We start from the raw sequence: 13,440 nt of genomic DNA on the forward strand, positions 1-13,440 counted from the left end.
CTCCCATCTTCATAGAATGACCTCCTCTTCTGGTCTTCAAGCTCCGGCTCCGGCGTACTTTGTCTGCCCTGTTGAGGGCAGAGCAAAGTACTGCAGTGTACAGACGCCGGGAAAGGTCAGAGAGGCCCGGAACCTGCGCACTGCAGTACTTTGCTCTGTCCTCAACAGGGCAGACAAAGTACGCCTGCGCCGGAGCGTGAAGACCAGAAGAGGACGCCATCTGATGAAGATGGGAGGCGCCAGACCTGACTGTGGACGTCGATCGGACCGTGACCGCCCCTGGGTGAGTATAATCTAACCTCTTTTTCTTATCTTTTAGGATACATTGGGGGCTTATCTACAGCATTACAGAATGCTGTAGATAAGCCCCTGATGCTGGTGGGCTTAGCTCACCCTCGATTTTGGGGGTGACAGGTTCCCTTTAAGTCACATCCTGTCCATTTCATTGTGATCCTCCTTGAGATGGTTCTACTCCTTCATTGGAATCCAGCTGTGTTTAATTAAACTGATAGGACTTGATTAGGAAAGGCACACACCTGTCTATATAAGACCTCACAGCGCATGTCAGACCAAATGAGAATCATGAGGTCAAAGGAACTGGACAATGAGTTCAGAGGCAGAATTGTGGCAAGGCACAGATCTGGCCAAGGTTACAAAATAATTTCTGCAGTACTCAAGGTCCCTAAGAGCACAGTGGCATCAATAATCATTAAATGGAAGAAGTTTGGGACCACCAGAAGTCTTCCTAGACCTGGCCGTCCAGCCAAACTGAGCAATCGTGGGAGAAGAGCCTTGGTGAGAGAGGTAAAGAAGAACCCCAAGATCACGGAGGCTGAGCTCCAGAGATGCTGTAGGGAGATGGGAGAAAGTTCTACAAAGTCAACTATCACTGCAGCCCTCCAGTCGGGCCTGTGCTAAAAACACATGAAGGACTCCCAGACTATGAGAAATAAGATTCTCTGGTCTGATGAGATGAAGATAGACCTTTTTGGTGATAATTCTAAGTGGAATGTGTGGAGAAAACCACGCCCTGGTCATCACCTGCCCAATTCCATCCCAACAGTGAATCATGCTATGGGGGTGTTTTTCAGCTGCAGGGACAGGACGACTGGTTGGAAGAATGGCAGAAGATCCCCAAATCCAGGTGTGTAAAACTTGTTGCATCATTCCCAAGAAGACTCATGGCTGTACTAGCTCAAAAGAGACTTCTACTCAATACTGAGCAAAGGGTCTGAATACTTATGACCATGTGATATTCCAGTTTTTTTCTTTTTTAAATTTGCAAAAATTTCTACATTTCTGATTTTTTACGTCAAGATGGTGTGCTGTGTACATTAGAGAAAAAAAATAAACTTTTGTGAATTTACCAAATGGCTGCAATGAAACAAAGTGAAAAATTCAAAGTGTCTGAATACTTTCCGTACCCACTGTATACACATAATTGGAGATTAATGTCCGATCGATAAGTATTTAACCACCAGGATCCCTTCCAAATATGAGAGCTAGGGTGCAATGTGCAAATTTAGCAATAGTATATGCCAATACTGCTCCATTACCGCTCTATAAGACTTGTGCACAGCTAAAGGGGCTGCCCGAGAGTTTAAAGGGAACCTGTCACCCCCCAGGCGTTTGTAACTAAAAGAGCCACCTTGTGCAGCACTAATGCTGCATTCTGACAAGGTGGCTCTCTTAGTTTGGGTCCCTGGCACTGCTGCGATAATCGCTTTTGAAATTTGTCCCTCATACCTGTGAAATCGTCCCAGGGGGCAGGTCTTTCCCCCTAATCAAGACGCCTCACATCCGTCACTCATGGCCTCTGCGCACCGGGCGCCGCCTCCTCTTCCTTCATTAGCGTTCCCAGCGCAGTTTTTTTTTCGGGCATGTGCAGTCGAAATCACAGCGCAGGCGCCAGGGACGCTACTGAAGGAGAGGAGGCGGCACCTGGCGCGCAGAGGCCATGAGTGACGGATGTGAGGTGTCTGGGGCACCGATAGGCCATCAATAGTAAAGTCCTAGACGAGCCCTTTAATTGAGTTAGTGAGCATGTGTGACCACTGCTCTTTCACACTATGGACTTTTAGCTTTCAGAATCAGTGGGGGTCTCAAGACCTCTAAATATTTAATTAGTAAGTTTTTGAACTTACCAACAGGTTTATTAAGTTAGGACCCTCACTCTTAAATGGGTTTTGGTCAGCTCGCTTTCAGTCCTGTGCTCATAGGACAGCCGCTACAGTGCTGACATGTGACCGGAGCTGTGGGCATATTTCAATAGCTAACTATCTTCACACATATCAATTATTGACTCAAATAAACAGGATTAGTTATAGCAAGTGCTAATCAGAAAAAACTAATAACAGTAAAAAATTATTCTTTATTAGAATTAGTTAAAAAACAAACAAAAACAACCACATGAAAATAAACAAGAACCGGGCAGCTATTTCTAACTGACCTGCAAAGCACCATATATTGGGAAGGCCTAGTAAACCCTAGTAGCCCCTGCCAGAGCCCTGCCTGTCAGCGGAGGTTGGCCCCCTATCTCAGATGCAAATGGCGCCCCCGCTCTACGGCGGCTCCCCCTAATATCCCTGGAAATCCCTACTCAAACACGTAACACACACCAATTAGGTCACAGGCTATATAAAACACCAATTGGGCTACATTAGCCCGGATGGTCCAAGCGCCTACTGATAGTAACAAAGGTTATTGTATCAGCTGAGCAGTCCCAGGAATAAGGATAGGGTGGGACAGGACCGACAGGCAGGGCTCTGGCAGGGGCTACTAGGCCTACCCAATATATGGTGCTTTGCAGGTTAGAAAAAGCTGCCTAGTTTTTTGTTTTTTTTCGAGTTTTGTTTTTTGACGCTTTTTTAATAAATTCTAATAAAGAATTTTTTTTTAGTGGTATTAGTTTTTTTTCTGATGAGCACCCTCTTCGGAAATAGTAGAGAAGGGGACTGGCTTAGCTACTGAAATACGCAATCAGCAGACTTCACACACTCCTTTAAGCCCCCGTCACACAAAGCGAGATCGCTAGCGAGATCGCTGCTGAGTCACAAGTTTTGTGACGCAACAGCGACCTCAGTAGCGATCTCGCTATGTGTGACACGTAGCAGCAACCAGGCCCCTGCTGTGAGATCACTGGTCGTGTCGGAATGGCCTGGACCTTTTTTTGGTCGTTGAGGTCCCGCTGGGTGTCTTTGACACCTTTCCAACGACCTCATGACAGGACGTCCCTCATTGAGGTCTGTTAATCGTCATGAAATATCGTTGTACAGGTCGCTACAGGTCGCCGCTGCGTCGTTGGGGAGATCTCACAGTTTGACATCTCACCAGCGACCACATAGCGACGCAGCAACGTTCCCTGACAGGTCGTATCGTTGTCGGGATCGCTTTAGCGTCGCTATGTGTGACGGGGCCTTTAGCCATAACTGGCAGTGGGACATCTAGCCGAGAAACAGGAACCGTGCCTAATAGAACTGATAAGTAGTAGTAAGTCATTTTACTTGCTATATAGGTTTGTTCAGTTGGAAACACCCCTTAGGGTATGTGCACACGTCAGGATTTTTAGCGTTTTTTTTTGCGGAATTTCGCTATAAAAACGCTATAAATCCGGTAAAAAAAACGCTAACATTATGCATCCTATCATTTAGAATGCATTCCGCATTTTGTGCGGATGTTAGCGTTTTTTTCCGCAAAAAAAAACGCATTCCGCAAAAAATCCGGACATGCTCTATCTTTTTCCGGATTTTTTGCGGATTTCCTATCAAAAAGGTCATTCCAGAAAAAAAAAAAAAGCTAAAAATCCGCAAAAAAATCTGCGCAAATTCCACGCGAAAAAAGGACGCGGATTTCTGGCAGAATTCTCAGGATTTTGTCAGGAAAAAATCCTGACGTGTGCACATACCCTTAAAGGCGCAGTCAGAAGGAAGTATTTATTGGACCAAAATCGGAACTCAATGCTCAGACTGGCCGGTGGCTCTCCTGACCTGAGCGTGAAAAAACTGGGAAAGAAAAAGCACAATAGGGTCTTATCCAATGACAATGGGATGTCAAGAAAAAGGGGAGATCAGGTTTGTCCTGATGAAGAGGTCCTGCGTGACCTCGAAACGCGTAGACTTTTAACCTGTTCCAATAAATGTTTTTATACTAAGGATATTCCATCTCAGCAGAGCATAAGTGATACGTCCGTTTGTGTTTCTCTGACCTGAGCGTGACAGCTGCATAGAAATACACAAAGCTGTCACACATGGGTCAGGAGAGCTGCCAGCCAGTCCGAGCACTGTGTTCGGTTTTATGCGGCTTTCCGACTGCACCCCAAGACAGATTTACAGGTCCCATACAAGAACAAAAACACACAAGTGAAGTTTCTAAGTATTTTATTAACAAAACTATATAGATTTTTGTAACATGGTTTGTAAGATCACTGCTAAGACACGAATGTATTGGGGAAATTGTGGGAAATGAGGCGGGTCGAGGGCCGCGCATATCCTACACGCGACATGTCCATCTGTCAACATCCCTATCCGACAGCCGTAGGACATACCCTTCCTAACTAGAGAGCCAAGAGTTTTTGCTTTGCAGACCAAATGGAGGGGTGAACACGCATTTGTAACTTTATGTGGAAATCTCTCCTGTAAGGGCTAGAAATATTTACGGGAAAAAAATAAATATAGAAGATGCAGGGCTGGCTGTAGAACAGGTTTGACACCGTAAATGTATATATAGCGTGTTGCTGCAAGGAACAGTGAAAAGGGGAAGGAAAAACTCCACCGTAAGGCTATGTTCACATATTGCATTTTTGCTGCATTTTTTAATGCAAGGTTTAAGCTGCATACAAAAAAAGCAGGTTTTGCTTAATTTTTGTTGGTACATTTGTCTCTTGTGCATGCTGATAAATTTTAGTGCATAAAAAAAAAAAAATGATGTGATTGTAGGTCATCAGGTTTGGTACCAAAAACACAGCAAACCCCGATACCTGCATTTTTGTAATACCCATTGCTTTCAATGAAAAACAAATGAAACTGCAAAAACGCTGAACAGTGACATGCTGCATTTTGCAAAAACACAGCTTTCTGACAATGCAGGAAATAAAAAGCTGTGTGCATTAGATTTCTGAAATCTCAGACTTTGCTGGTACTGTGAAACGCAGCTGAAGTTTTGCATTAAAAAACCCTGCAAAAATGCAACATATGAACATAGCCTAATTTTACAGAAAACTACAGATTATAAAACGACTAGGGGCCAAAGAAAAATACAAAAAGGACACAAGAAAAAAATGAAAATGAAACATAATGACACTTGCACAAAACCAAATAGCAAAAATGCCGGAAACCATCAAAGCCAGTAAAATACACTGACCTGAGGCCTATACTGAGCTCAGATGAACTAGTTCGGAGTACCAAAAACAGCGGCCAAGTAGGCAAGAGAGCCGGGGATGGGTCATTTAAGCCAAATTTACACAATGATTCCGCCTTATGTAGGGAACATAGGTCAAGATCTCCCAACATCTGCACCCAATATAAACTTAAGTAGAAAAAAAAAAATACAGTGTGGTTTACTTTTCTTTATGAAATGCTTAACTGAAAACCAGAAGAAAAAAAAAAAGGTAGGGCAGCGCCGATTCCTCCAAATGACATGGGGTCACTGGATGCCTAAAGCAAGAGGACAGCTCGGCAGCATTCCACAGCTCACCAAACAAAAATTCATAGTGCAATGTGAATGAGATCTGGGGACCATTTTATCAAAGAAGTCTTGAAGAAAAATGCATGTCTCCTAATACAACACTTACGAGCTGCAGTAGATTTCTGATATAACTGTGCCACTTTCTCGCGTCATAGGGATCCTGTTGGCTGTCACCCTTAAGGCCGGGTGCAACATCTGAACGCTGCGAGTTTGACGCTGCACAAGGACGCAGTGTCCAACCCGCAGCAAGTCCGGATCGTGTGCACGTGCCACAACTTGTGAAGGAGCAAAAAGTTGCAAACTTTTTTTTTAAGCCAGAAAAGGTGAGGAATTTGCTTCCACAACAGAAATCTTGCACATACTGTAAAGGTACCTTCACACTCAGCAACGCTGCAGCGATACCGACAACGATGTCGATCGCTGCAGCGTCGCTGTTTGGTCGCTGGAGAGCTGTCACACAGACAGCTCTCCAGCGACCAACGATGCCGGTAACCAGGGTAAACATCGGGTTACTAAGCGCAGGGCCGCGCTTAGTAACCCGATGTTTACCCTGGTTACCAGCATAAAAGTAAAAAAAAAAAAAAAAAACACTACATACTTACCTTTCGCTGTCTGTCCTCGGCGCTGTGCTTTCCTGCACTGACTGTGAGCACAGCGGCCGGAAAGCAGAGCGGTGATGTCACCGCTGTGCTTTACGGCTGGCCGGCGCTCACAGCCAGTGCAGAGAAGCACAGCGCCGAGGACAGACAGCAGAAGGTAAGTATGTAGTGTTTGTTTTTTACTTTAACGCTGGTAATCAGGGTAAACATCGGGTTACTAAGCGCGGCCCTGCGCTTAGTAACCCGATGTTTACCCTGGTTACCAGTGAAGACTTCGCTGAATCGGCGTCACACACGCCGATTCAGCGATGTCTGCAGGAGGTCCAGCGACGAAATAAAGTGCTGGACTTTCTGCAGCGACCAACGACATCACAGCAGGATCCTGATCGCTGCTGCCTGTCAAACTGAACGATATCGCTAGCCAGGACGCTGCAACGTCACGGATCGCTAGCGATATCGTTCAGTGTGACGGTACCTTAACTTTCAGAAAGGAAAGGTCACATGTACAGGGGGGAGATGTTTGTGATTTGACCTAAAATACAAAACGGCAATTAAATTCCTTTGAACGTAATAGACAAGTATTTTCTGGTGGTTCTTTTCCTTTTTTGATTACTGGTTACATACGTTTGTGTAACCATCCAAAAGCCCAGATTATATGAGAATCTAGCCCTTATTCCACCTATGCAAGACTAAAAGTTATCTGAAGCTGCAGAGCGCGTTGGGACAAATGACCAGCCATCACTCAATGACGGCACATGGCTAGTGCACGCCCACTGTGGGCGTGCACTAGTGATGCATCCGACATTGCATTCAATGGCGGCGTTACCGGACCACGTTACACCGCGGTGTAACGTAGTCTGTCTGACGGACTGGGGGGACGCAATGTGAACCCAGCCTTATGAGAAGAACAATATTTCCTATGGTATAAGATACAGATTGCCGTCTATGGCTTTACTATAAAGTAACTTAAAAGGACTGTCACCCTCCAGGACATATATGACCTATTAATATGGGCATACAGGTAATAGAAATGTTACACTAGTCCTACCGGTATGCCTCATATTAATGGTCTTGATTCTGAGAAGTGTTATATTCTTTCCTTATGCTAATGATTTCTTCCAGGCTACAGGGCGTGCGGTGCGTGGGAGAAATCCCTGCCCCGTCTTCATTGTAATAGTTACCCTCCTCCCATGTATGTCAGCTATGGCCCCGGAATCCTGCGCCCTGCACTCCCTCAGATATACAGACCTCATCCTCCTTTCTGTGGGCTCTGCATTCATGGATCTTCTGCAAAGACACCGGCGAGTCACTGTGACCTCCGGTGTGCGCACTGATAATATGCCCTCCCTGCACAGTCATCGATAGGAACCATGTGTACATGGCGATGACTATGCAGGGAAGAAGTGGGACGAGCACCTTATCAGTGCTGTGAGGCAGTGGCCGGTGTTATATGTAGGGGGTCGCTGAGGATGCGCACGGAGGCGTATTTAGGCCATGGGAGTGAATTGCAGTCACAGGCGTAGCTGTGATTGCAACGCAGAATAAAAGTGAGTATGAGTCTTGGACAAGCTATTTGTCCGAGCTAGATTTGGGGAAAACCTGCTCTGCTTTTGTGCTTTGAAACAGACTACAGGATGGTAGTGGTGCAGTCAGTTTCATTCCCAGCCTGGGTTTTCCATGTGGCTGAAAGCCACAGATTCCAGTTAAAACCCTGCAGTATAGGGTTTGGGTGTGTCAGGTTCATTGTCTGTCTGGTGTTTGCTGGAGTGCAGAGCAAGAGGCTATGCAGAGCTCCACCTGTGTGAGGCAACACAGGCAAGCGGAGCCAAACAGCCAAGGGAGCAGAGAGGCCTGACAAACACAGCAGCCCACAAAAACTGGTCTTGGAGGTGGACTGGCGTGTTTATTAGCTGCAGTCTGAAGAATATAGAGTACTGCGTAGTGCTGCGAGTTGAACATTAAAGGGACGTTTTCTTTGAACTTTGCTGGTTCACTGCCTCATCACTGCATAGGGTGCTACCGCTGCACTACAGTGCGCACACCGGAGTGGAAGTCGCTGATGCCTGCGCAGAAGATCCCTGAATGCAGAGCCCATAAAACGGAAGATGATGTATGTATTACTGATGTGCAGGGAGCAGGATTTCACGGCCGTAGCTGATGCCGATGGGAGGGGGGTAAGTATTACAATGAAGACAGGAGGCAGGGATTTCTTCCACACAACGCACACCCCAGAAGAAATCATTAATATAAAGACAGAATATAACATTTCTCAGCAAAAAGACCATTAATATGAGTCATACAGGTAGGACCAGTGTAACATTTCTATTACCTGTATGCCCATATTAATAGGTCATATACGTCCTGGGGGGTGACAGATTCCCTTTAAGAGTGAAGCCCTCCTCCATACAGATGAGATGGAAGGTGAACAATGTGTATGGAGAAGACATGAGTGAAGTCAGGTCAGTATTCTAAGATCTCTAGACAAGAAATTTGCAATCCGCCTTTTTTTCTGCTGGAACCTCCAGCTCCTCATGATTAGACAGCCTGTCGAAACGTCACCGTTGCATCGTGACGCACACATGTCGTCATGCCAGACCAGCCAATCAAAAGGAAAGATGGAGATTTCAACAGGTGGGAAACAGTTTGCAGGGCTCCTGTCTAGAGGCCACAGAATATCAACCTGCTAGCTGCGAATTTATCACTCGTCTCTTGTATGGACATCATCAGTTAGGGGACGGAAGGATCAGAATGTTTGAATTGAGGTGCCTGAACCTTTAGTTTTCCCGCTAGATAAGCCATATTCTCAGCCAAGCTGAGCATCGATGCGTCGTACGGTGGAGTCGGATGATGTAGCTGTCGGCCGACCGCTAATTTGCCTAACAGCTATCACAGGTTCATTGGATCCTTAAAAAGTGGAGTCTGCTTCTCCCCTCCATGATCGGCTATTACTGATGTGGTGTTACCTGGCATTCTTTCCAAAAAAAAATGACCAGCTATCCAACGAATGTACGTGGTAGGTTCAGTGGAGCAGCTCTCTTGTTTCGGCACAGAGATGGGGTCCTCTCCAAGGTGACCGCTTGACTCCATCACTTCAAATATCCAGATAGCAATGTCTAGTATGCAAAGGCACCAGACAGCCCATTACAAAGAAAGGCTTCAAGTTACAATTGACGGCGCTCTGTCTGTTGTTCGATAGATGCAATGAACGCGAGATGTTAAAGAATATTAAGAAGGCCGCAAGATTAAAAGCTCATCAAGGCAACAAGTACACTAAATCATCCTACACTACACTATTTATAAGCCGAAAACCATGACAATATCTCAATCCAAACTTGCCAACCGGGATTGGCCTTCACTGCGACAATGCAGTGATTTATTCTTAGAGGACAAATGGTAACAAAAAGGTTCTAAAAATGTAATGTAACAGTAAGCCAACCGGCCAACAGTAACATAAGAAGCAGAAGTAGTGGACTAAGAGTGATAGTATACACCATGTGTGGAAAAGAAACCCTCCCCCCCCCCAAAAGATAAAGGAGTTGTAAACTAAGATGAACAAGGTCATCAACAGAGATTAGTGAGGATCTGAAGCTCAACAACACCCCCTAGGATCAGTAGACAAATGCTCCATCAGCAGACGTATGTAAGCACAACACCGAGCAGACCGCAGCGGCCCCGTACATTGCCATCTACCTGGAAGCGGCCACTATACAGTTTACCGGGCTGCTGTGTACTGCTCCGTAGTTTGCTTACATCTGGCTATGCTGGAGCAGATATCAGCTGATCGATGGAGGTGTCTCGGTGCAAATCCCTCACCAAACTCATATTGTGACCTATCCTATAAATACATGATCAAAGTTTAGTCCAGAGCCACCCCTTTAACTGTGGAAATATACCTAGAGGCCATAGATGATGCCTGCCATGTTAGGACAACGAAAGCCATTGGCTTTAAACATGAGCCCTACAAAATATATAAACTTACCTAAAACCCATTTCCACGCATGATTTACATACCTTCACGAGAGTTGTCAACATTCAGTAAGTAATATACAGTTGGTATCCGCTTCCTCCCCGATAGGTATCGCTATACTGCAAGTGTCTGCAATGATCAGACACTTACCATAGCTCAACTTATGGGGATATCACTGGCTTAAAATCCATAAAATGTGACACAGTCTACATGGTTACACATGGATCTGCAGAGCATCAAGTAATCAAAGCTGGGGAATAGGGTTTCAGTCCATACTAACCTGTACGGCAAGCTTGCCAGAGATGCTGCGATGATTTGGTCAATATGGACGATAACTAATAGCTGTTCTGATAATCTGTGGCCACGGTGATCAGAGAACTCGGAACTTAAAGAGAAACTGATGATTCACGCTGCTCAAACCAAGGGCGACATGTCTCAGAGCCTGGCACGACTGCAGGAAATAGATAGATCCATCCGGGGACCATAGACTAGACCGGCGCCACTTCTTCCCAGTGCCGCTACAGATGATCGATACGTCTTTTCAATAAAGAGACCCATCAATCGCCTATAGCTACCCGGGGACGGTGCTGGACAAGTCTACGGCTATGGTTCACAGACGGATCTTCTGGCTATATTACCATACCTGTACAGCCAGGCTCTAATTCATATTGCCCACTGTTTGGGAATCAAGAATCAGGGCAAAGTGTCGGGTGCTTTCTCCACCACCATAGGCTAATGGCTCTTTTCCTCAGGCTCATGTAGCTCATTAACTGGCCGCTAACAGACTATAACAAGCTGATGAGCGATTTACTGGACTGTTTAGATCGAACGTTCCCTGCCCATAGAATATCATTTAATTAACCGTACTAACGAGCATTTTTCTCATTCACTGGGCTGTTTGATCATGCGAGAATGCTTGTTTGCCAATCTAAATGGGCTTCATGACAAATGTGCTTTAGGCCGGTTTCACACGACTGTCTTATGTGTAAGGTCCAGAGTGAACGAAGGTCTCCTGAACCCGAACTTACAGCCCCCTGTGTAATGTTGGACTTCATCATGCCAAATCTCTGGTTTCCATAAGAGTTAAGCAGCTGTCCAAGATGAGAGTCAGCTGCCTGCACCCACTAATGTATATGGGAGGGGGGTCTCATCAGGTATGAGAAGTATCGGACAGTTGGAATTCCAATGTCGGATATATTTGTCGCCGGACGAAGTTTGCTGGTGGCTCTCAGTACATACTTGGCCATATGAGCACTTCTGTGTAAGGGAGAGTCGCCTGAGATGGCAGTCACTGAACGATTAGCAAAGCATCGCTCCTCAGACAACCATCTAACGTGTATGGCCGGCTAGACAATTTTTTTCCCCCTCATTGAAAACAAATGAAAGCTCAGTGGAGATCTCATGGGAAATCGGAAGACAGCTAAAAGCCAAACAAACAGTCAGCCGAGAGTTATCCTGTGTGCATGACCTGCTGAAAAAGTTTTTGTACTTTCTGGTGATTTTGCTTCAATTTAAGGGGAAAGCCTGCTCTTCCATAGTAAAGGGGATGCAATCTAGACTTGCAATGCATGATGTCTTACATTTCTTCATTATGGTCAGAACAAAAAAATTTTTTTTTTTTTTTTTTAAATAAAAGGGATGTTTCCACTATTAAAAGTTATCAATCCAAAGAATAGATGACAATTTCCGGGTCAGTAGAGGTCTGGCCTTTGGGACCACCACGGATCCTTTATATAGGGATAATTTAGGCTAAATTCACATGGGAAGTAATCATTTGTTTCAAACAAATCCTGTAGAAATAAGTTATTTCAGCAGGACAAAAAATTGATTGAAACTGGATCTTTTATTTTTGTTTTAAAACATTTACGTCTATGGAAAGCGCTATTTTTTTTTTGCTTACTGGATCTGTTTTAAGCGGATGATTACGGGACGCATGGACTGGTCATTAGAGCGGATAGGTATAAGCACGAGATTTCAGTGTTACAGATGTGAGAATGTAGATTGTAAGCTTGCGAGCAGGAACCTCACCCCTAATGTCACTGTTTAAATTGTCTTAACTTGTATTGAATTTATTGTCTGTACATGTCCCCGCTTAATTGTAAAGTGCTGCGGAATTTGTTGGCGCTATATAAATAAAAATTATTATTATTATTATTATGTGAGTGGACGGTCACGTCACCCAATACTTATGGTCACGTGACAATTAGGTTCTCTTCCTCAACTGAGAGAAGCCAAATGCACAAGCCATGCGTGGACAGACCCTTTAATGCCAGGAATACCCCTTCAAGCACCTCCATAACCTGAGAGGTAGCAGCCGGGAGCCCTGGATGAGGTTAGATGCCACTGATCACCGGGGCGCACAGACCGTCAGCCGAGCGCTCATCCTCCATACTGACCACATCGCCGTCACGTGTGCACGTGGCCATACTTACCTCCACACACAGATACCTACCTTACAGGTGGGGGCCTATGTCATGGCTCTGCCCTTTATCAGGTGGAGCGCATGCTGAGACCTGTAGTTCTACAGGCTCCTAGATCGGCCACTTACATTAAGACATAGCCAGCAACCCAAAGCAGAGAGCCCTGGGGCCGAGCCAGCAGATCAATGTGTAACGTCATGGCGGACCGGCCATACTCACCTATCCGGGATGCTGTTCTTCTTCACCATGGTAACAAAAGATCGCGACTCAACCTCTCTCCCGATTTATATCGGATGCGACAATGGACGATAGTTACGTCCTGCCAAGGCGCATAAACCAGCGCCGATACTGCGAAGTGCTCCCTAACGACACACACAGGACTCCTCGGGCTCTGCTATAAGGGAGAGGTAATTGTCCTCCTGCTGTCAGTCACACGGGGAAAAACCGGTGCTAGATAGAAATAACACAGGCGACCGACAGCTGCGAGAGCGAACTGACCGGCCACAACCTGCCGCTGCACGGGGGGAAAGAGAACTAGGCCTTCCGGTGACGTCAAGAGCTACATCTACGCATGCGCACATGCGTGTTTAGCGTAAGGGAACCACTGCGCAGGGATAGTGCGAGTATAAACTACGCATGCGTATATAAATATAGTACGTGTTTAGCGTAAGTAAACAACTGCGCTCCGTACGAGTATAAACTGCGCATGCGTACATAAATAGTGTACGTGTTTATCGTCAGCAAACCACCGCGCTGAAGTAATACGAGTATC

At 45.6% G+C, this 13,440-nt stretch overlaps 1 protein-coding gene across 1 annotated transcript in view; it reads right to left on the bottom strand.

Annotated features, from left to right (window-relative positions):
- LOC138665877 (uncharacterized) overlaps positions 1 to 13,213 on the bottom strand; it is a 41,623-nt gene extending 28,410 nt beyond the window's left edge. Inside the window, exon 1 of the mRNA XM_069753804.1 lies at positions 12,888 to 13,213. Coding sequence (XP_069609905.1) covers positions 12,888 to 12,916 — 29 coding nt within the window. The 5' untranslated portion in view covers positions 12,917 to 13,213. The remainder of the gene's footprint in view (positions 1 to 12,887) is intronic.
- Positions 13,214 to 13,440: the final 227 nt, after the last annotated feature.

Source organism: Ranitomeya imitator, chromosome 2 (assembly GCF_032444005.1).
Source record: "Ranitomeya imitator isolate aRanImi1 chromosome 2, aRanImi1.pri, whole genome shotgun sequence".
NCBI classification, from domain to species: domain Eukaryota; kingdom Metazoa; phylum Chordata; class Amphibia; order Anura; family Dendrobatidae; genus Ranitomeya; species Ranitomeya imitator.